This window comes from Phaethon lepturus, unplaced genomic scaffold, assembly GCF_000687285.1.
Source record: "Phaethon lepturus isolate BGI_N335 unplaced genomic scaffold, ASM68728v1 scaffold40309, whole genome shotgun sequence".
In the NCBI taxonomy this organism is placed as follows: Eukaryota; Metazoa; Chordata; class Aves; order Phaethontiformes; family Phaethontidae; genus Phaethon; species Phaethon lepturus.
In genome coordinates this window covers 17,607-40,694 of record NW_010562042.1, presented here as the reverse complement: position 1 = coordinate 40,694, position 23,088 = coordinate 17,607, and the positions used below count along the sequence as shown (strand labels likewise).

At 39.6% G+C, this 23,088-nt stretch overlaps 2 protein-coding genes across 2 annotated transcripts in view; one reads left to right on the top strand and one right to left on the bottom strand.

Annotated features, from left to right (window-relative positions):
* PDHB (pyruvate dehydrogenase (lipoamide) beta) overlaps positions 1-3,369 on the top strand; it is a gene marked incomplete at its 5' end in the record, with an annotated part of 3,628 nt that extends 259 nt beyond the window's left edge. Inside the window, 6 exons of the mRNA XM_010294159.1 lie at positions 88-123; positions 212-497; positions 1,190-1,300; positions 1,910-2,001; positions 2,455-2,596; positions 2,972-3,369. Coding sequence (XP_010292461.1) covers positions 88-123; positions 212-497; positions 1,190-1,300; positions 1,910-2,001; positions 2,455-2,596; positions 2,972-3,117 — 813 coding nt within the window. The remainder of the gene's footprint in view (positions 1-87; positions 124-211; positions 498-1,189; positions 1,301-1,909; positions 2,002-2,454; positions 2,597-2,971) is intronic.
* Positions 3,370-4,320: 951 nt separating this feature from the next.
* PXK (PX domain containing serine/threonine kinase) overlaps positions 4,321-23,088 on the bottom strand; it is a 26,235-nt gene continuing 7,467 nt past the window's right edge. The window contains 14 exon segments of the mRNA XM_010294158.1: positions 4,321-5,415; positions 12,207-12,269; positions 13,239-13,308; positions 13,953-14,039; positions 14,450-14,527; positions 15,320-15,368; positions 17,561-17,639; positions 18,083-18,200; positions 19,536-19,697; positions 20,310-20,411; positions 20,574-20,678; positions 21,879-21,953; positions 22,823-22,896; positions 23,059-23,088. The exon segment at positions 23,059-23,088 is cut by the window's right edge and continues 31 nt beyond it. Coding sequence (XP_010292460.1) covers positions 5,210-5,415; positions 12,207-12,269; positions 13,239-13,308; positions 13,953-14,039; positions 14,450-14,527; positions 15,320-15,368; positions 17,561-17,639; positions 18,083-18,200; positions 19,536-19,697; positions 20,310-20,411; positions 20,574-20,678; positions 21,879-21,953; positions 22,823-22,896; positions 23,059-23,088 — 1,298 coding nt within the window. The 3' untranslated portion in view covers positions 4,321-5,209.

The window sequence follows — 23,088 nt, the reverse complement described above, 5'->3', positions numbered from 1 at the left end:
GTATGGCTGCTCCTGTCCCCTACCCTGCCGATTCCTTCATCAGCCATGCCCCTGGCGCTTACCCTTCTTGGTTTCATTCTCTTTCAGATGGGCTTCACAGGAATTGCTGTCGGTGCTGCTATGGTTTGTAAATTTGCACTCCTTTACTTCTGAATTAAACATTTAAACTATTTTTATGTACAAAACATCCTGATTTTAATATATTTAATAGGCAGGGTTGAGACCAGTGTGTGAATTCATGACATTCAACTTCTCCATGCAAGCAATTGATCAGGTTATAAACTCCGCTGCCAAGACCTGTTACATGTCTGCAGGATCAATCGCTGTTCCCATTGTCTTCCGGGGCCCCAATGGGGCATCAGCTGGAGTCGCCGCTCAGCACTCGCAGTGCTTCGCAGCTTGGTACGGGCACTGCCCGGGACTGAAAGTTGTTAGTCCTTGGAGCTCAGAAGATGCCAAAGGTCTGCTGAAAGCATCAATCCGGGACGATAATCCAGGTGAACACAGGCAGATCATGGCAATACCTAGTATTTGATCCTGAAAAGAATGTCTGCTTTGTCAACCCTAAAACACTTAAGGTTGCTTTACTACAGCTTTAGGGTACTTACAAAGGCACAGAAATATTTATTCTTTTCTTAACGGTCACTTGCCTTGCTAGCAGTAGACTAATTTTGTGCTGTCACCAGCTACATCTCTTTAGTGCTGGTGTGGAACCAATTAGAGAGCTTAGAAGCATTTATGATTCTATCATAAAGGGGTTAAAAAGGATGAAAATGGATCAGGAGGAGTTCCTGCACATATAATGTCTGTGTAGCTTTTTTTTACAGATCATGAAATTCAGATGATAAATTCAGAATGTCATTAAAAGCAGGGCAACCTTTATTTTTCACAAACATGCACGCAAAATTTAAGACCTTTCTAAAACTAGCCATTCTACCGTCATGTACCAAAAGTTAAACATCTGATCTCATTTAAAACTAATTTTAGACAATTTTTTAAAATAAATCAGTATTGAATTAATGACTGTGATTACTTTTAATTTTTTTTTTATTGCTTCTGCAAACATACACAAGTCGTTGTCGCCTGAATGGGCTTAGTATCCTGAGCTAGTCTGCTGCAGTACTGTTAATCATCAGCACAGCCGCCCACCTGCAGCTGTACACGTTAATCCAAGTATGTTTTCTTCTAGTTGTGATGCTGGAAAATGAATTACTGTATGGTGTTCCCTTTGAAATGTCTGAACAGGCACAGTCAAAGGATTTTGTTGTTCCAATTGGAAAAGCTAAAATAGAAAGGCAAGGTAAGCCAAGAACACAGGTTTTTTCCTTATTAGCTGAACTACTTGGGGACTTTTTTTTTTTAGCCTTCTTGCTATTCAAATATTGTTGTCACTGGGCACAGAAAAGTATTTCAAACCTTATGTTCTGTTGCCCATATAAAGAAAAATCACTTGATTCTCTGTATCTCATCTAAAACTATACCTTTCTAAAAGATTTGTTCCTTAGTATAGAGATGGAATATATGATGTCTGAAATCTTTTTTCCTCACCCTTAGTATGTAATTTTTGTCAAAAACACAGATCACCGTAATATTTCAGCCTGTTTGTTCAGAATTTACCACTGAATTATATGAATGCTTGAAAAGGATAATCTGAAAGCTATATTAAGTATCTCCTCAGTTCACTGAATTAAAGAGTAAAGTTGCACCTTCACATAGTCCTGCTACCACCCTTCATGCTATGTGTGGGCATAGAATACTTCACATTTCAAATAAATGTAAGGAACTTAAATGTACAAGAGAATCCTAGTGTTACCTTGAAAGGAGCCCAAGGTCCAGAGAAAAGCTTTAAATCTTAAGGTGTTTTGGTTTTGGGGTTTTTTTTCTTTTTTGACACTTGTTTCTGTTCTAGGAACTCATGTTACATTAGTGTCACACTCAAGACCTGTCGGACACTGTTTGGAAGCAGCTGCTGTACTTGCCAAAGAAGGTGTAGAGTGTGAGGTGGGTGAGGCTTCTGTTCTTTCCCTGAACTGGGGAAAAAAGCAGAGGGTTTTCTCGCTCAGGCTCTGCAAAACTTCAGTGTATTAACTACAAGCTTCTTACATTTGTAAACGCCTTAACAGCATGTGCCTTTGACCTTTTCATCACAAAATTAAGGCAGAACTACTAACAATTTTCAGATTGACCTAGCTGCATGGTAAGCAGAACAATGACAGTATGTATTAGTATGGTTGTATCTCAATATAGCAAGACTCACCTATCTGGGATTTTCCAGCAGCCACCAGAAACCGTTCTGCAGTGTCTCTGCCAGAATAAAAAGTTAGAAATGTTACTAATTTTAAGTCTTGTCTTCAAAGTTGGAATAGATGAAAGTGCTAAAGGACACTGTACCCTAACAGTGGTAACCAACAGGCTTAGATCGCAGCAAAACTCATGTTGTCCCTTTTTCTCCAGGTTATAAATCTACGTACCATCCGACCAATGGATATTGAAACGGTGGAAGCCAGCGTTGTAAAGACAAACCATCTTGTAACTGTAGAAGGAGGTTGGCCACAATTTGGAGTAGGAGCTGAAATCTGTGCCAGGATCATGGAAGGTACTGAGTTTTGCATACACATGTTGATCTCATCCCCTAGTCTAAATCCGGACAACTTCTTGATGAAGCCAGATGAAAGCAAAGTTAGGTTTTATATCTGAGGAGCTTGAGCCTAGCTGTCTTGCTTTGGAGATTTTCACAGGGTGGATCCAGCTCATCTTCTGTTGCAAGTAATTCTTATCCCAGGAACCTGACTGTGAGAAGCAGGTTGAAAACTTGTGTAAACTATAGTCTATAAAGATAAACAAGCAGGAACAGCTGTCTCTGGAATATTAGAGCTACAGGAACAAATTTGTTTAAATAGATTAAGATTCAGAAATTGAACTGAGAGAAAACCATAGTGCATGGCAACCTGACAGCTGTCTTCTGTTTCAGGATCTGCCTTTAACTACTTGGATGCTCCAGCTGTGCGTGTTACCGGTGCAGATGTTCCTATGCCCTATGCAAAAATTCTAGAAGATAACTGCATACCTCAAGTGAAGGATATAATATTTGCAGTGAAGAAAACTTTGAATATCTAAGTTGTAAATACATGTTTTAAAGTCCTGCTTTATAAAGTATTAATGGTATAGGGCAAGTTGTACGCATAACTTCTGTTGTATAGTTACATGAACTTTTGTACAGTGGGGAAAGTATAGTGACCTCCCAGAGTATTTATATGGGGTTACCCTCTAAGCCACACTTCATATAAGCAACAATGTGGTAATACTTGTTTGTTCAACAGTACAGGTGGGTTAGTGCTACTGTATGTGAAGAAATGCTATTCTAAATTCAGAGTGAGGAAAAAATCTTCCATTTCTGCTTGGCTTGTAATTACCAGACTAGCTGTGTTAAACTGGCTGTAGGGGTGGTTGAATGAGGAACTGCAGTGAGCAAGGGGGGCCGAGTCCAGCCTTGGAATGCTGTAGGAGCCCATGGGTGCAAGGCTTACTAAAGGTGAATGCTCAGACTGGGGTGTATGAAGCCTTGCTTTTCAAGTTCAACAGTTCAGTGCAACTATCTGCACAAAGTGGCTTTGGAAGCCTGCAGTATGGGCTAAGAGGTGGCTAAATGTGTTTAGTTTGAAGAGCATCCAGTCACAGAGGAAAGCTTCTGCACAAGAGCTTAAATAAAGATCCTGATCCTCTTAATTTTTCTTCACTAGCTGCCACATACAATGATAAAAAAGATACTTGCCCAGAAGTTTTGCTTCTATGTTCTTTGTTGTTTGGTTTTTTTTAAACTCATCACATGGGGCTAACAACAGCATGCTCAAACTATAATTCTTAACTATGCAAAGTAAGTTAAGTTATTCAGATGCACCAAGCCTGGGTCTGAAGCAGCAGTTGTGTAGATAGTGTTTGAAGAGCTGGGAAACAGTTGCAGCAGCCTTTCACAGATGCCCACATACCAGGGTTTATCTAGGAGGCTAGTCCTGACAGGTGGGGAGGGCTCCACTAGGCTCTGTTCAGCAGCGTCTGGTACAGAGTGAAAGCTGCCTTTAGGAGCCTGCGCAGTGGGGCTTGCCCTATATTCCGACTGGGCTGCCTTTCCCAGGAACTGTTTTGGAGAAGAGATACTTACCTCTGTAAGCAGGCTGAAGAACTCGGGTCCTGTTTCAGTCAAGGGCCAGGAATACCTTTCAGGGTATTTCCTTTTAGCAGAAGTGCTGTTAGGTTCTTAGAAAGTCTGGCTTGCAGGTGCAATCCTAGCTGAATGTACCCACCACCACACTGCTGAAGGAATTCCATTAACGTTTTAATAAAAATGACTGAATATCACAGGTTACATGAAACTTTGTACAGACATTCTCTGCATAGTAACAAACACTGATGTACTTGAATTTAAAAAATGGATTATCTATAATCCTTTAAAGTGCAATTTGTTTAAGGTTTTAAATCAAAAAGGATCTTCAATAAAGTTTAAGCTGCAGAATTAACTTGAAGTAATTTTGCATTTAACTAAATCAAGAATAATATCCCAGTGCCCTATTAACTCCCATTTCAACTGTTTCCTCATTTAGAAACACTTTCCCTTAGAGTTACAGGTAGGATGTCCATTTAAACAAATTTACTGAGACAGCATTTTTACTCCACCAGCAAATATGGTGGGAATAAGATTTAATTCTCCTGCTCCCTCACCTGTGCAGTATGCTTTAAGGGTTGGTGGGGTTGGATTATGTAAAACAAAACTTGCTGATTCAATGCAGCAAGAATTAAGATGAGTTACAAGTGCATGAAAAGAGTTGAAAAACTGAGCAGACTAAAACTACATTCCTGTAATTTAAAAAAAGGGGTGGAATAGAGCTAGAAAAAAATGCATTAATTCACCATGATCATAGTAATTCCTATTTTCAGATTTTTATTCAGCTATATAGAAGTTGCTGTACCCCTGAAACTGCAGTTAGAGAACAAAGTTCTTGAAACCAAGTAAAGAATGGAGTACTTATCATAGCATGGCAATGCAAATCAGACAGGGCAGTGCTGCTACTCAAGGAAAACTGAAACGGGGTAAACGGAGCTACAGCATGATTAGCTGCTATATGCTGGTGGATCAGTCGCCCGTCAGGAAGGTCTTGTTCCTAGACAGCACAGGAGGGGGAAAGGAAATTCAATCCTGCTGTGACCAGTGTCCTCAGCTGATCCTGGGAGCGCTGTAGTCGCACGTCTGTGTTTTCTTCAGAGTTCCTTTCTGAAAATTTTGAATGGAGCTGAGTAAGGCTCCCCGGCTTGCACTGACATCAGGCTGCGGGTGTGGCTGCGTTGGCACCTCTGTACGTGGAGGAGGAGCTGCTGGTGGCAGGGGTGGCGGTGGCGGTGCTGGGGGTATCGACGATGCTCCTGTTGAGGTGAGAAGATGTAGTTTGATTATGTCAAGAAGGTCCTGTGACAGGACTGCGGCTGCTTAGCTGGACTTGTTCAGTCCTGCCCTAGTCATGCCATTCCTTGAATGCCAGTGGAGTGTGAAGAACAGAATGGATGAAAAATGCCAAAGTGATCAAATCCCTCTATCTGCAGGTGAGTCGTGGCATCTGAGACAACTCTGGAAGGAAGCCTGAAGTGCCTCAGTACTTGGGGATATAAAACATGACACAAATGTCATCTTGTACTGAGGGAAATGGAGATCACTTAACAGGACTTCCCAGGTTCAGTTTCTTTTGTTTGTCCCCAGAGGGACAGTTTGCTCTTTGGGTCATGAACAGTAACAAAGACTGGAAGCAAATCTTGCTACCTATTCTTATTTACATTACTAACTTTACCTTCTTATGAAGGACCACATCACTGTAGCATTTGTGATGACTTGGTCAGATTATAGTCCATTTTAGAAGTACTAACTGCAGATAGAGTTTTCTGGAAGTGTTTTACCTTCCACAGGACTGTCAGACTTTCTCCAAACACATTGTACCAAATGCTTGTTTCGCAGTCTGAATGTGTCACAGACATCTGCCACTCACACCGCTTGCCTGCCTCTTGTGCTCCCACCAGTCACCTTTGCACTCTGTCCCTTGCTTTCTACCCGAGTCACATCCATCTCATACTTCTCATCATGCCTCAGCCTCCACGTCCCGACTCCTGGGAAGCCAGAGCCCACAGCAGGGCACACAGGCAGCTAGCCCAGCAGTGAGGGCCTGTGTGGAGGTGCTTCCTTGCCAGCCCAGATCCAGGCAAATGGCCTTATTTGCACTAAGCAGCTCTCCCAAACACCCTGGTCTTGTGCAATTCCGCTGCTGCACAATCGTTTCTACACATCCAAGTATCAACAGAGATCCATGCTGGAGTAAGAGCAATGGGCATCAGAGGTGACCCCTTGCCCTTCTGCAAGACATCCACGTGAAGGTGGCATTGGCAGCACATCACCAGCTATATGGGGAATGATGGGCCATATATGATGTCTCATATATTCTGGAATGAGCAGGGGCATAATGATTAATATCTTAGAACTATTCAACAGTGAATTTTAACTAGATCATCTAGATCATGTTATTCCATAGTAAGACTAGAGAGACAGATGACACCTAAAGTATAACACTTGCTTTTGGGAGCTCTAACCTATAAAGAGGAATATACTGGTAAGTGGCAAGAACTATGACAAAACGCAAAATAACATGAGGTCAACCAAGAGACTGTGGTTACTGAAGGAGAACTGCTTGCTATGAAGTAAGCAAATACCAAACAGTTAAAGGACATTATGGCACATGGACTCAAAGATAAAGCTTCAGCTACAGAAAACGAGTGGGCAATGATGTTACCTGTGCTCCACTTCTCTCTCAATTCCTCACTAACACTTGCTCTCAGACTAACTAGTAAAAAAGTTAACTGCTGTAATTTAAAAAGTAGTTCTACTAGATGAAAGTCATAACTCAAAGCTCCCTCATTTTGTATTTATACCAGTCTTTGAAGAGAGACTTTTCCGATATGGGAGGAAGCTCAAAATGCAGAGTATTCATGCCAAGCATTCAATTTTGCCAGTGTACATTAATACATGCCATGACTGTAGCACTTCTAACTCTTCAGGAGAAATTCTCATTGGCATGAAAACACCTTCTGTGACAACAAACTATGGAAGTACATACTGGGCTCATCTTCACTCTCCTCCCTTCCAGAGGAAATACTCAAGTCCTAGTAGAAATATCAGAGCTCAACTGAAACAATTTAACATGCCTGTTGCATGTGGATCAACTGCTCTCTTAAGTAATCAAAACTACACAATGTTAGCACGAACTGAAATAAATTGCATATTGATGCCTTGGGGCCATCGAACTTATCCAATCTACTTTTTACACTAGCATGTAAAGTGTAACGGATGTAAGTCCATTTATTATTAGAAATACTGGAAAACCATTCCCTAGGTTAGAGTCCTTTTGTTTCTCATGTGTACAGACTGACAGCAAAGCACAGCAAAGCAAAACTTCACACTTTGCCAAAGGAAGAACGAGACCAAAAACAGTTCAAGAAACCACTTTTGTGGTTAAAATGGTCAGAGCAGAACACTGAGGGCTGCCATACCAGCACTATCACCAAACTGGTCAGATGAACTGCTGTAAAAGAGCCAAGACCAGCTAATCATAAATGAAATGGCTTGAAAGCGATGCAAGAACTGCAGAGAATGAAGACGAGATTTTTGGCTGGAACTGCAAGGTTAGGTTGAAGAGGCTATGCAAGTAGTTTTACGTGATGCAATACGGAATGACCATGAAAACGGCAGCCAGGTATTTGTATTCCATATGGAGTCAACAGGAACATATGCAATGAAAGAGGGTACACATTTGACAGAGAGAGGGGGCAAAAAAAACCCACAAAGTGCTTGAATCACTAAGTATTATTAGGTCAAGATTCCATGTGTTATCTTCAAATTTTAGTCTGGTTATTTTACAATGGGGGCAGAAAAGACAAGAAGTAGGGGGAGAGGCCACCTTCCTTCCTGGAAATTTGTTAAAATTCTTTAGGATTAACTATTACTGAAATTGAGCTGCTGACAGCATACAGTTAAACTCTTGGGAGATTGATGACAGGTGACAATACTCTGACACCTGAGCTGTGCCTTAAAACATAAATACACACAGGTTTTAGAATGGTATCTGACTAGCTGTGAGCATTACATATTGAATGCTTTAATTAAGAGCACGATTCTGAAAATCTTCAAATCCATTAATTTCAATTAGTTGATCAAAACCAAGCTGTCCTTCCCTTCTTGAATGAGTGGTGCAAAGGAAATCTTAGTTCATGCTGGTACTCAATTATGCAGTTACATCTACAGAGTAAACTGTTCTGCCCAACAGTGAAATTATTTTCCTGCATATACTAGAAAAGACAAGTGCTCGGTTATAACTAGACCTTTCCAATACATATGTTGGAAGAAGTTGCCTGCAAACACACATTTTACTCATTCATGCAGCTGTAAGAATAAAACACTCAAACAAGAACTTACCAAGGGTTTTTTACAGGGACATTTTTGTTAAGAGAGTGTGTTAAAAGGAATAGGAAGTAAATCAGATGCTGTAAACTTGATGCCTGAATTGAAACAAAAACTTAATTATGAATTTAAAGTGACAGTAATTGTGCAAATAGCATTAAAAACTTGGCTGAGAATGGGATGCAAACAAGGAAAATCATTTTAGTGATAGAGTTTTTAAAGATGCTGTATTTCATTAAAATAATCCATAAGAATGTTCAGATCTTTTTCTCCTATTCCCTCCCAATACAAAGCAAGTCCAAGATTTGCATTCAACTTTCCCATACAGAAACAGAGCATCTTTAAAGAGATAAATCAGCATTAGCTTACTTTTCCGAAAATTCACGTTCAAAATGTTGCATGCTCTATTGAAGACAGCAGAGAAAGAGAGAGGACACAAGTTAATCACCCAGTTCTCGTGTCAAAGTAAGCAAAACAGATACTGTTAGCTGAAAAGTTAGTATAAAAATCAATACATTCTTATTTACTGACAAATATGAGGATAGCAGATTGACTATTTCATATTACATATACAACACTTTGTCCGATTCTGAATAACAAACCACAATTTTCCATGCTATAAGCATTATTATACTTGATGAACAAATACAACACACATGCTTTCAGTTGCACATGCTATAATTCAAGCTTTACAGGATTAAAGTGCATTTAGAGAGATTTAGCAAGAAATCTGCAGGAAGATTAGCCATAGACGAAGTAATCCATTCCGTTCAAGGAACACTTCCAGTCGTACTAACACCTGTATTTACACTTACGGTGCATGGGTCAGAGACACTCGAGCACTTACTAAAGCATTCAAAGTGTCTTACAGACAGGTGAGGGGCAGAAAAGATGCACCATATGGGTGCCTATGAAATATGTCATACTGAAGGATTCAGAACAAATTGGCACAGAAAAAGATAGCTAAGGTTACGTACAACTCTTTCACTTTATTCCTGCAGGAAAGCAAAAATGGCACCCTCCAAACTTTTCTCTATTGTAAGAGAGCTCACTGGTATTTTGTGGGCTTATTGGATTTAGAGAAGTGAAGTGAAGTTTTAAATAACCCACACCACAGTGTTCTGCATCCCTTCTGATCCTAGCCACAGCTCATAGCCACAAAGAAAAATAACAGATTCTCAAGAAAGCAAGGAATTGTCCAAATGGAGAAAAAAAAGAATCAAACATTCAAGGGAGAATGTCAGAAACATGGGAAGTTACATTAGAATCACTTGCCACAATCTGAAATAATGTATTTCAAATATGTTATTTAGCCAAGTATGTACAACAAAAACAGCCCAAAACATTCCAGTCAATGAGAAAAGCCCATGAGAGCCTAAGTTTCATAGTAGATACCTTTCCCCTTAAAGCAGGTCATGCATTCAATCCTACAGCTGCAGCTATCATTACAAAGACAGCCGAAGACAGCAATCATTTTCTTTCTTGGTATGTTTTGCACTGACTATACCAAGCACTCTACCGCAAGCTAAGTCTTGCAAGGCCTTTGCTCAGAGGCAAAGCACCTCTCAAAATGTGTGTGAAACCCCCTGAACGAGGTTACTTACCCAGGGCATGTCAGCCTGGAGCCCGTTCACCTCTGGTCAGTGTCTCTGGCTCTGCACATACCCACACACTACATTGATTTGGTTGGTTACAGGCCAGGACAAGGGCAAGAGCTTCTGTTGGGTACACTTTTCCATGTCAGCCTTCATTTTGCCATGGTGGCATCGTTATCAGTAAGGTGCTTTGAGATGCCACGATTCTAACACAACCATGACCAAACCAGAAAGACAGACTGAAAGCCCCTTTTGCGAGTCATCTCACCACACTGATACCCACAAGCAATTTTTGTTTAGAGGTAAATATTATTAGTAAGTACAAGGAAACTGGAAGAGAGAGATACAAGCTATAGAAGCATCAGTTGTCACAAAGAAAGTCCCACCATAGGGCCAGTGAGTCTCTCATCGAGTCAGTAATAGCATACTTGCTTAGAATAACTGAAAGTACAACATTGCTGGTGAAAAAAATCAGGTATGCTAGCTTTCTCTTAGAACTAATATCTGAAGTTTCTTCTACGAATTCTACTCACAAAAGCATTCCCGAAATGGTGACACTTGCCTTTACAACCAATCAAATGCATCAAAGCCATCGGCACTTTAAAGCACTTTCCAATTTCAATGTGGGTAGGGCAACATGCACAGTGTCAAATGGGGTTGATCACCACAACTCACCATTAGCATACTGGCAGCAGGATGACCGACACACTGTGACAATGTGCTTCGAACAACAGAGCCAAGTTTTGAGCCCAAACTTGAGCCAGTTTTAGCCATTTGAGCCACATCTACCCATAAACCTGCATCACATACTCGAAACTTGAAAAAGCTTTCAACCAAGTTCCAACAGGTTCAAGTTAAAAACATAAGTAAAAGGTAGTTTTATTGCAGAAAAAAAGAAGTGTTTTCTAAACATCTGTCCATTTTGGAGGCGTAAGATTTTCTTTTGCATTTTCAGCTGCTTTCTTATTAAAACACACAGATCTTGAAATAAACCCTCCAGCTAAGAGTCAGTACATCCACAGAACAGCACTGTCATTGTGCAACACAATAACAGTAATTATCTTGTTTAGACTAACTGGGAGAAGTAAGTTCATAAAATATACACTTCAACCTGCCCTCAACTTGAAGGAGGAAGGACCAATTTGAATTTCACCATGACTGATTTGAATTACATCACACAAACTGCATGTCCTTTGAAAGACCATCCACAGCAAACACAAATTTGATTGCATTGCTTTAGTTAATGAGTTGTGCTGTGCACAAAGTTCCTGGGACTAGAAATCATATGGCATGAGTTATCATAACAAACAACAACACAATGCACTGCTTACTTCCTAGAAATTTATTCCATTAATACCTTCTGCTGCTAATGTTTGCCAGCGCTCCTCTTCTAGCCCGTCAGATTGAAGCATGCCCACTACTGCTCAATATTCAGATTTGTAATGAAACTTTCATGAGCATTTCTATTGCCCACTCAAGCAGATTCTTCACCACTTCCTACCACCCGTCCTAAACATTAGAAAAACGGAACAGCTACCCAGAAAACTGGAAGAGGAAACTGGCCAAAAATCATAAAAATATTATTTTTAACCCAAATCAGTTGCTGACTTGTTCCTACCAGTTCTATTGGTGTTATCAATGGGCAGTAGCAGAACAGGGGAGATTTAGGCAGCCTAACCCACTGAACTTGTCACATCCAAAATTCCTGAAACTACATCACAGCAGTACAGGCATACAGAGACAATACACAAACAAGCAATCAACAAACAGTATTTCATAGTCAACAGAACAAATGCATATTGCAACATGAGGGCCAGAAAATGTCTGGAAAGTAGCAACGTTGGTACCAGAGTAATACAGACTGTGAAGCAAGCACGTATATCCCATGGGTAAATCATATCATACATATCTCAAGGAAGGTAATTAAATTAAAAAGAACAGTATTAAAAGGCCCTCAAAAAAGAGCAAGTGCCCGTACTCAGGCTGACACAAGATAAATGTCATCTCCATGTTCCATCCTTGAAAACCACCATCCCTTAACCATCCTTGGGAATAACACCCACAGTTGTGGGGGAATAAAAAACAAAGAAAAAGATAAGCACTGTAATGACTCTTGAACTTACCTGCTGTAGAGGGCGGAGTGGGGGATGATGGAGATGTTAATGGGGAACTCGCCCCAGAGCCTGCTAAATAAAACAAGTCTAGTAACTAAAGCTGTGACATTAAAATTCAACACAGCCAGACAAGACAGATTGTTGGAAACAGGCCAACTTTATTGACTGAAGATCCAATTCTGCTTCCACTGAAATCTCAGGAAAGATTCCCATTGATACAAAGTGTCACTCGGACCCGATCTGAATAGAGAAGCTTTACAGTACACAGTATCAGAGGAGGTCCAAACACATAAGCAGCGCACTCAACAGTATTCCTCAATGGGAAACACTTCTTTTCTGTTGCATAGGATGTTGGATTTCAGCGTCCAAATTCTGTTCTCCTTAAGAGTTGTGCCACTGCATGGATGGCACCCCATTTCTCCTTCTAAGAGATGATTTTTAGTCAGTCGCTGTACTCCGCAAGTTACTCTGATATCTGACTGTGCCACAGTAGGCTGCTTTTGGACACATTTTACTCAGGCAAGTCAACTCTGTTAAACTGTTCAGTAGTACTGACCATTGTTTTTAGTTAAATTAAGACCTGTCAAAGGCTCTCTTGTTTTAGAATTTGACACTGAAGCAGCAATTAAACACATAATTTTCTCATTCATCTTAACACCTTACTACGGAATACAGATCACCACAGAGTTTCTCCCTGAAGGCTGCATTACTAAATGGCCCAAACAATGGATGTTATTATTCCATTCAAATGTCAAACAGATTGAAGAGACTTGGGTTTTTGTTTTGGTTTTTTTTTTAGGAATGGGGCACAGAAGAGAGGACACATTGTTTTGTATTAGGCAGCTGAAAAATCTAACACTAAGAATATTTTTAAGCCCTCAATATATCTGTTATTAAATACCCAAAACAGTGGTATCAGGCTTAGGCCAATATTAATGTATAAACTGATAGTGTCCCTGGATCTTTTAAGGCAGAAAATGACAGCAACAACAAAAACATTGACATAGCTGTGTAGAAGCAAGCTCTTCTCTCTGTAGTTACCTGAGTTATTTGAGTTGCTGTATTTTGCTGAGTGTTCTTCCCCACTTTCGTAGGCAGAGCGTTTTGACTTCTTTAAACAAAGCAGAAGAAACAGAAGGTGGGAATGAACAACTGCTTTCCGTGATAAGGATTGAACTGACACACAGATTTTTAACAGCCATCCACCGTATCACACAAGGTTTATCAACGCTCAACAGCCCTCACTCCACATGCAATGTGTGCTGCCATGATGACAACAGCAGCAAGGCTCAGTGTTCTGCACTCAAGTATCTCCAGGCAAGCAACCAGGGCAACTCTAGTGCCCTCTGACCACAAGGGTCAGGCATAAAATTTTACAAAGGCATAAAACTTACACACCAAAAAGGAAGAGAAACGCAGACAGCGTGCTGCAGGAGCAGACTAAAAAAGTCTCCAGTACCCTCACTGGGCAGCAGGAAGCAGCACAGGCTGAGTCATCTGTGTATATGGTGCTAGCTAAGCCCTTTTTTATACAGCAACCTCAAACAGGTTAAACCAATATGCAAGTCAGCTACCATTATAACTTGAACTTGGGAGGAAGTGTATTGCTTAGCTACAAGAAGTGAAAACAATCAGGAAGCAGTACAGAAAAACACAGGACAGACTAGACCAGCGTACCTGTGGTAGTGCATACTACACATTCAGACAAGATACACATCTTTTTCTGTGTCAGAAACATATGCAAAGATTGCTTACCTTTCGTGCTAAGATCTTCCTTTTCTTTTTTTCTTCTTCAGAGCCATGATGAGATTGAGCTCTTGTCAGCCTTCTGTGCTGGTGAATCTTCAAAATGAAAGGAAAAACAGAAAAAGACCATGCTAAGATCTTAAATGTTGTCAGACAAGGCATTGGTTTGGGGTGCAAGAAAACACACTGTAGTCGCTTTGCATGTTTACTTTTCTTTTTTCATTTTTAGTTTTTATCTTTACTGTTGCTGGTAGGGGCTGGAACTTCATACTGCTGTTAAAATGATCCTTTAACTTAGTTGCCACTGTCTGTGAAGCTACAGCACTTAAACAGTGAAATGCCATACAGTCAACAGCTGCTTGACAACTCCTCATATTGCATTTTTGGGAAAAAAAATCTGTTGACAAAAGCCTTTATTACTTAAAATCACTTTCTTTCTCCATGTAAAAGTGATAAAAGGAAATGGAATGTCTGTAGGAAATATAGTAAAGAAATGCAGACGTTACCAATTTCTGTTCTTCTGTTAATCGTTTTTCTATGCATTCCTTGGAGGTTTTCAATGCCTCTTTTAGCTTAGTAGGAATCTAATATAGAATGGGGAAAAAAAAAAAATCATAGCACAAAACATGATAAAGGAAAACACAACGTCACCACTCAAACCTCACCCCCCCATTCATCTGATCATGTTGCCCATCTAAAGCCCCAAGTTTTGACACTATTCCTCTAGCGAAACAGAAAGGAGCACTCTAGATGCATGTTTTCCACTCCAAACCTAGCTACAGATCTAACAGCAGGGACAAAGAATCACCAAATAATGGAAGGGATACTCTAATGGTAGGGACAGCTAACTGTTTTGATACTCCGGCCACATCCCCATCACATCCCCACACTGCCATGAGGCTGACAACACAAGACACATCACACAGGCCCTCCAGGAGAAGTGCTCTGGGGCAGCTCCCCAACAGGAACAGATGTGGCTCCCCTGAAGTCCCAGCCCTGCAGCGCTGGCTCTGACAACAACGTGCTGATGGTGTCACCCAGCAAAACCAGTTTCCACAGGTCTTAGCAATTCATTTCCTCTCACTGCAAGAGACCCACATTACTAAGCAGCTTCTTCTCAGAGCACCATCACCGGTCACGCAAATTATTTCCAGCACAGAAATTACACTTGGATACTCATGGGTCACACTGTGCCCTCCTTCTAAGGGGTGACGTAACGTTCTTGGGTACAATTCACCAAAGGAATCCAAATACTGATGGCAATTGCCATAAAGCCAAATAAAGCCAGCTCTCCTCTACCCTCTTTGTCAATTAACACATAGCTACACACAGCCTGGCACTTCCACAAACATCAGAAAATCAATGTTCAACTCTACCTTAAACTGTGGTTTCTCGGAGTTTGTTAGCAGGACATCACTGAATAATCTGTAAGTGGATGAAAAAAGAAAAAAAAAAATTATTCTCAAGAGAGAGGCAGAACTACAGTGAGAATACTTCTAGTACGGTTTGCTTAACTCCCTCTTTCTCTTTTTCCTTCTCTGTCCTCATCCCTAGGCCACTGCTTGTTTTCTTCCCCTATAGGTTTTTATGTACTGCTTTTTATTTTCCAAGCACTGCCATAAAATTGGCAGCATCCAACCCTCAGAATGTAGCCACTACTTATGGCAGAATTGGCAAGACTGTGTGAAGTATTTTGAAAGCTGATAGAACAGGTACAATTATCAAAGGCAGAGAATGGTTTCCCCAAAATAAGAACGCCTTTTCCTTAAAAGTATATGGACTCTTTAATGACAAAAGATTACCAGGGACTTTATTTTACATTTCACCTAAACAAAACCATTGCTCTTTTTAAGAAAACTCTCCTAGCATAACCATTGTTTTAGCATTAACAAGAACCATGTGGAAGATCAATGAGTGAACTTAACACTTGAAAATATCTGCATTCTTGTCTGTACTCCAGGAAAGGCAACTAAAGCAGATATTCTAGTATTTTTGCTCTCCCCTCTATGGTATCAGCAGCAACGGCATAAATGATTAATCCTTTTCCATCAAACAAAAAGACACTAGAGGGCAATGGTAGTCTGAAAATAAACTGGTTAGTCCATTTCAAGATACTTTGTTCTGGAGAACATACTAGAAAACTGTCCCAGAAAGAGATCTTGAGCCTGGCTCCAAGATAAAAATTTCTGAGGTTTTTTTGTTGCTGTTCACTAAGGAAAATTATCACAGGCGTATACTAGAGAGAACAAACTCAAGTCTAGAATCAAGCTTAAAAGAATAGTTTTCCATGAAATATTCAGATATAAATAGAATTTTTAAAGACTTGTAAAAAAACCACAAATGTTCACCCTTGTTTACAGGGCATTTTTCTAACCCTTCCCGATTACATGTCCTTGCAAAATTAAGCAAACTCATAGTTTATATGGTTATAATAAATAATAGAGCTCAATGAATATTTAAATTACATTAATTGCATTGCACATCTACATAGAACAGTTGTGAAGTGTATTGGTATGAAGGGAATGTACTATAATATCCTACATATCAGATACAGCTGGGCATGGATTGTTTGTTTACCATCTTTTAAGACCTCTATATTCACAGGATTTTCTTATAGTATTTCTCCCCTGCTTACATTCTTCTCTCTACATCCCACCTCCTTTAAGAGCAGAGGAAGGGAGGAGCAGAAGGAATTGGAGGCTGAGAGAAGCCTGCAGTGTCTCTTCCCAACCAGGAAATATAAATCGTAGGGCATGTTCTAGATGTACTGCGATCTGTACACTGTGAGATCAGACCTAGATTTAGGTACGGGCAACCTGTCATTTATAAGGTCATGACTCTGGCACCTCGTATTAAGAAAAAAGCTGCGGGTCTACGCTCAGCATGCTGGTGACAAGTCACTGCACAGTTACAGCAGACAATTTCCCTGGTAATACTGTCTCCTAATTGCAGGAAAGGCAGCACTGCAGACAGGTATGATCTCCAGCTCAGTCATGCACTGACATTGCTCCCTTTCTGCATCCTAGTCTTGCCCCATACGTGCCCTTACCACTTCACTGCATCACTGGGAGGACAGCCTGTAAAGAAATTTATTCTGCCTATGCTTCAGAGCCAGCCCTGCCAGAAACCAGCCAGAACATCTACACAATATTTCATACCCAGACCCAGTCTCAATGTCACTGCTGAGCAAAGCAAGAGATCTATTTTGCTAGTCATAAGTAAACTGATAGTAAAACCTACTCAAGTAGCTCTGAAAGGGACATGCAAAAAGACTCCCTATTCTAAATGCTCTAAAACAATCTGTACATGATCTTAACCATGCTTGCACTACTTTAATAGCTGGATCGATTTAAACCATAGCACCGTGCAAATAAAATGCATTCATAACAGCTCCAATACGCCAAGAGACAAAGAAATGTTATATGAGCACCTATCATGTTCACAAGGGATGGGTTCTATAAAGCCTATCAATTTTAAAGCTTCAGTTGGGATATACTATACATCCCTCAGAACAAGGAGCAAATCTTTCTAAAAAGGAACAAGAGTGAAAAGGATCTTCCTCCCAATATAATTAAAAACATTGCTGTGAGTATAAAACAAGTAAAAACAAGACTTACGGCATCTGTAAGAGCCGTGAAACAGTTGGCATGCCATTCTTCATAGCTTCACAGGTCAGAATGGATTCCAACACAGACACTACCAAAGAAAGAATAAGAATGAACACATTTTTGCACGGCAGGATAGCAAATGATTTAGAACGAGTGTCTGGCACTGCTGCGTGATGTTCCCCTAAGTATTGCATCAACTAAGCAATGATGAAGCTCTGTGGCATGTGTTTTTTATTACAATGTTACTATTACAGATACAAACTTTTCAAGAATGTTAGACATGAGGCAAGGGAATCCAGACATCTAATTACTTACTACACACTGCTTTACCACTCAGTTAAAGAAAAAAAAACCTTTTATTTATATGCTACATATATTTCAGGAAGAACATGTTTTCTATTTTTACAAATTACTAATTTACGGTCACAGGCTGCAAAGATCTTAGGCTGCTATTTCACAGCACTTCAGCTTAGGTAAAAGGTAAGAGTACTCAGGAAGCTGAGACTGATGTTTTCTTGGCTGTATACTAACCAACAAACACTGATGGTGCAGGAGGGAAGCTGTCTACTGGAATCGTATCTGGGGGTCTTCCATATGTCATTTCATACAGTAAGTGTCCAAAGCAATGTACATCAACACCTTCTAAAGTCTATAGGGGAACAAAAAAAATAAGAACACAACTTGCTAGAACCAATCAGTTTTTCACAACTGGTTTGAAAACATGCAATAACCCATTAAAGAAAAAGAATGGTCTTGCATGTGAAGATAGAAAAGAGGAACCATTCATACAGTTCCCAACTACAACCTTTTCCCTGTATAACTTTAGCTCAAATGAAATCTTCACACTTCAAGCTAAAGAAGCTACTGCTGTGTTTCTGTATGTGATGATACAAATAGGATAGCAGTATAGTCATGTTCTGTAAAAACGCATAAAGTACTAAATTCTTTTCATACCCAGCAGTTGAGAGCCATACATTGATACGAATCACAGTCAAGCACATTTTCCTAGCTAAGACAAACGGCAAAGAATGAGATTCATAGTACAATCAGCTGTCATTTTACAGGGAGGTAGATAAAAAGACAGCAAAAATGCATACCAAACAAACCTAGGAGAGCCTCTTTCACCTCTCCTTAGGTTTGTACAAGCTGTACATACATGCTAAGATCCCAGACAGCATATTTTCGAGATTTTTGAATCATGTTTAAACAGAAATGGCTCCTCTTACTGGAAGAAGCTTATAACTTTGATGGCACTAACAGATTTGGACTAACCACGAACTTTGATTGTTTCTTTGACAGCACAGTACGACTTGTTTAGCAAGGTCAGCAAGCAGCTGTCTCATGATGCTGTACGGATTTTATTACAATGAGCACTTAAAGGCAGCGCTGCAACACAGCAAATTTGTTTTCATATTTTTGTAGGAAGGTAATATTTTGCTCTGCAAGCCTGCAGTTGGAGACACCCTTCAAATAAAAAAAAACCAGCTTTTAATAGCTAGATATCTGCAAGCATCTAATCAATTTTCACAGTATCCACCAAAGACAAGGCTGATTACTACTCCCAGCTAAGACCAAGTAATAACGTGCGCTTATTGTACAGACATACCATGAAAAAGCGTGGTAGACAATATGAACATTCTTATGAAATACAAGACCAGGGTGGAAATAAATCTTAAAACAACTACAGTTTATCTCTATTTGTGCTAGCACTGCTGTCATGAAAACTCACCTGCACTCCCCTTCTACCTGCTTACCTTTGGCCTCAGCCTCACTCCAGTGTGCTGCAACAAAACTTCTGTGCAGCCAGACAGTGATTTGGAGGAAGCAGAAAAGGGATTTGATGGAGAAAAGCTCAGATTAAAAAAAAGGGGGTTAAGAGATACCTTTTTTTTTCCCCTTTCTCATTCTAGTCAGTTCTCCACAAACAGAAGTTGAGGATAAAGAGCTGCATAAGAGTCAGCTGAATTAATTGTCTGAATCTTACATTAATTTTGCGAAACTGTGAAAAGTATGATCGATAAAATGATGGAAGTCCCAACAAGGAATTTTCTAGATCCAGTAGCTTGCAGGTGTCCCCATCCAATATCACATTGGCAGAGTGAAGATGGCCATAAGGAAATCCTTTCTCATGCAAGAATTTTAATACCTGAAAAAAAATCCAAGACAGGAGCACTGTCGCAAGACGCTCTGATGATCTCAAGATCTTAAATGCTCCAATACCAAAAGCAGATACATAATAAATGAGGCCCCTATTTGGAATGCTTGCTCAACTTGATCTTCTAGCTACATCATCTTTAGTTGACTATTCATTTCCATTTCACTGGTAACATTTCTCACAAAACAAACATTTGATGGTTTATAGACACCTCCCAAAGAGATCTGGAAACTAAAATTCACAATTCCACTGAGTATTATAGTTTGAATACAAAATTTAAAAACACATTAATGATAATGAATTTATGGCACATGTTCTGCAGGCTACAAATTACTTTTTTCCCTTTTCCCGCAAGGGAAAAACTACATTATCACTTCTCTCCCATTTCAGCTACCAACTGCCTCTTTTTTTTTTTGTCAGAAATGGCCTCACACATACATATGTAAATTCAACTCTCAGCAGCTAATCTTAATTTACATTTAGCTTTGAAGTCTGCTGCCGAAATAAAGCTTGTGTGCTCAAAAGTTTGTCTACTTTTTCTAGATAAACCAGTTAGCCTCAAAAAAAAAAATCATAAAGGCTGGTAAATAAAGAAAAAAATACCTCTAATATTTGCCTTCCATATGTTTTTATTTGCTGAAGTTCAAGACCTTGAATTTTTTTGGGATTGCAATACTTCTTCAGGAACGGTTCTTTTGGCTTTGCCTTTAAAAGAAACACACATATCAAGTATCATGCCCAGAAAAGCCAGTAATTGTCTTACTTTGCTTAGCAATACTTGGTAAACAGTTTTATAAAAGACGTACTATGGTCATTCCAGCAAACATTCTACCATGTGAGTTGGGGGTGGCAGGAGGGAGACATTACCTTATAAATAAGGTCCTTTAGTGTCCCTTTTTCACTGAATGGTCTAATAACCAGCGCTGAAGATTCATTGGCAGTGGCAAAAGTGATTTTGTAAATATAGGGATGCTACCAAAAGAAGAAATTGTAGGTAAGTTTTAGATAACAGATTCTATAATTCATTTTTGCTCAATTCCCAAGTAAGAAAAGATCTGCCTGAATTGTATATTTAAAGTAATAAATTAGATTCTGTCAGTGGCATTTGCTCAAGTTATTCAGTCTTAATCTGGATTAAAAAAGTTCTTTCTGCAAAGAAAACTTCACAAGGACATTGTTCAATTTCCACACTGATTAAAAAAAAATCCACTATCTTTTTTTAAGAAAACAGACCGGCGGTTTAGACAAATGAAGGATCCAGCCCCATTAGCACTTATACAGGAGCAGCTTTACTGCAGGTTTAAGTCATGCCAAGCTAATAAATTCATTCACAGTTTTATACAACTATGGCACATAAGGGAACTTGGCATTAATAGCTGTCATAACAGTTTTATGTCTTCAAAAATTATTATAATAACTTCCTGCAACTTTGTGAAACCAAATGAGACAGCACAGTTGGAAGTAAATTACCAACTTGGGAAAAGACCCCTTGTTCATGTCTCATTTTAATACATCAGTTTCAGTCTGGTTTGGGGGTTTAGAAGCCTAGTTTTCAGCCTCATCTGTTGTGTGCATCTGCTGAGTTTCAGGACTGCACAGACATTTACCAGTTTAAATACCATCCTTGTCAGCCAGTCTCTTACATGCTTAACATCCTTAAAGAGAAAGACGCCTATTGGATTTATAACGTGGCATTGCACAGGAGCTTAGATTGTAGAACTTCCATTGTACCTCTGCTAAGACACTCCTGTCTTAAGTTCAAAGAACTGAAAAAATAACGACATTTGTTCCACTGCCTTATCCACTGCTGCCTGAGAACATCCCAGCACATGGGTTAGCAATTACACCTAGACAGCGCTATCCTACCAGCCTAAAAGCATTGAGGAGCTAAAATAAAAGCTTGTGATCTCACAGTACTGCACAAGAAGAAAAAAAAACATTGAACCACAACTCTGAATCTCCTGTAATAATCCTGCAGGATTATTATTTCTGATGAGAAGATGTTACCTCGTATTGTGTGGGAAATGTAATTAAAAGGTTTGCACATGTTTAAATGAAAGCAACTCTAAAATTACAAAATATGTCTACTAGGCTACATGTACTTTTGCAAGATCAGTCCTTGACAGGCACTTTTGTGCTGGCACAATTTAAATGTCTTCAAGTAATACTCACAGAACAGGAAGAAAGAAGTTTCACAGCATACTGTAAGTCTTTGTCAGACAAATATTTATCAGGGCCAAGATCAGCCTGGAAATAAATAGGAAAAGAATGGAATCATAATAGATATTGCATTCCATAAAGAAAATGTGATCTATATTCTGCTCTCACAAATTAAGGCAGCTGCTTGAAGGTATATTTTGAAGAGCAAGCAAGGAAATTACACATACAGAATGAAACTTGAAGACGCTGAATAAGGCCATGATTTCACAACACAGTGTCTGACAGTAAATAGGTATTTTTGCCTCCTTCCTCCCCCATATCTGATGTGCATTACTGCCACTGAAGGAACTGACAACCCCAGACTTGGGCACTGTGTACACTGTGAAATGATAAGGCTCTCCAGCAAAAAAAAAAACACCTTTCCTCCTACTGCAGGCTTTAGTGGTATCTGCTCTCCAGTGAGGTCTCACAAACAGCTATGCTGATATAATTAAGAGGGCAGCACATTTCAGCATGGGAACACAAGCAATTGTTTAGTAACAACAAACTATTCAGTGTCAATACATGTCTACCTTAAAGGCACAATTCATGCCTCTCTCACCTATTAGTTTGTCAGTAAAACTAAAAATCTGAGTAAGGAAACCCACCACTTTAAAAAGGATCACCTTGCTATTTTCAGTGAGCAATTTTATACTATGGTCAACAGCTACATCATTACAACTGAAGAAACAGACGTGCAGAAATGGGAACAAATGACCAGGCACAGAAACTTGCAAACTGGATTTGCCACCAGAGGAAAGAAACGTTAAGAAGTTCCCGCACCACATATCCACCTAAGGGCTTTCAAAGTCTGAGCCCTTAAGTCTATCTCTCTCACTCACGCACAGTAGTCAATATAAATTAAATAAGCCAGGTTCATTAAGAAAGACTTGAGTACAAGATGAAAGTATATGTACCCAGCTTAACATCAGCCGTTCCTTTGGTTGATTCTTAATCTTCATTAAGAAATATTTCTTACGTATTCGCCAACCTACAAAAGAAGAGCCATCAAGAGCTTTAACACACTACTAAATCACATGGCTTATAGGCAGGACAAGGTCTGTAAGCAAAGATAGTGTTGTAATCTTAGGACAACTCATAGTTGGGAAAAAAAAAAATCAGTCAAGTTTTCATGCATAGATGTTCTTCTTACCTATATCTTTTAATGGTTCTACCACTTCCC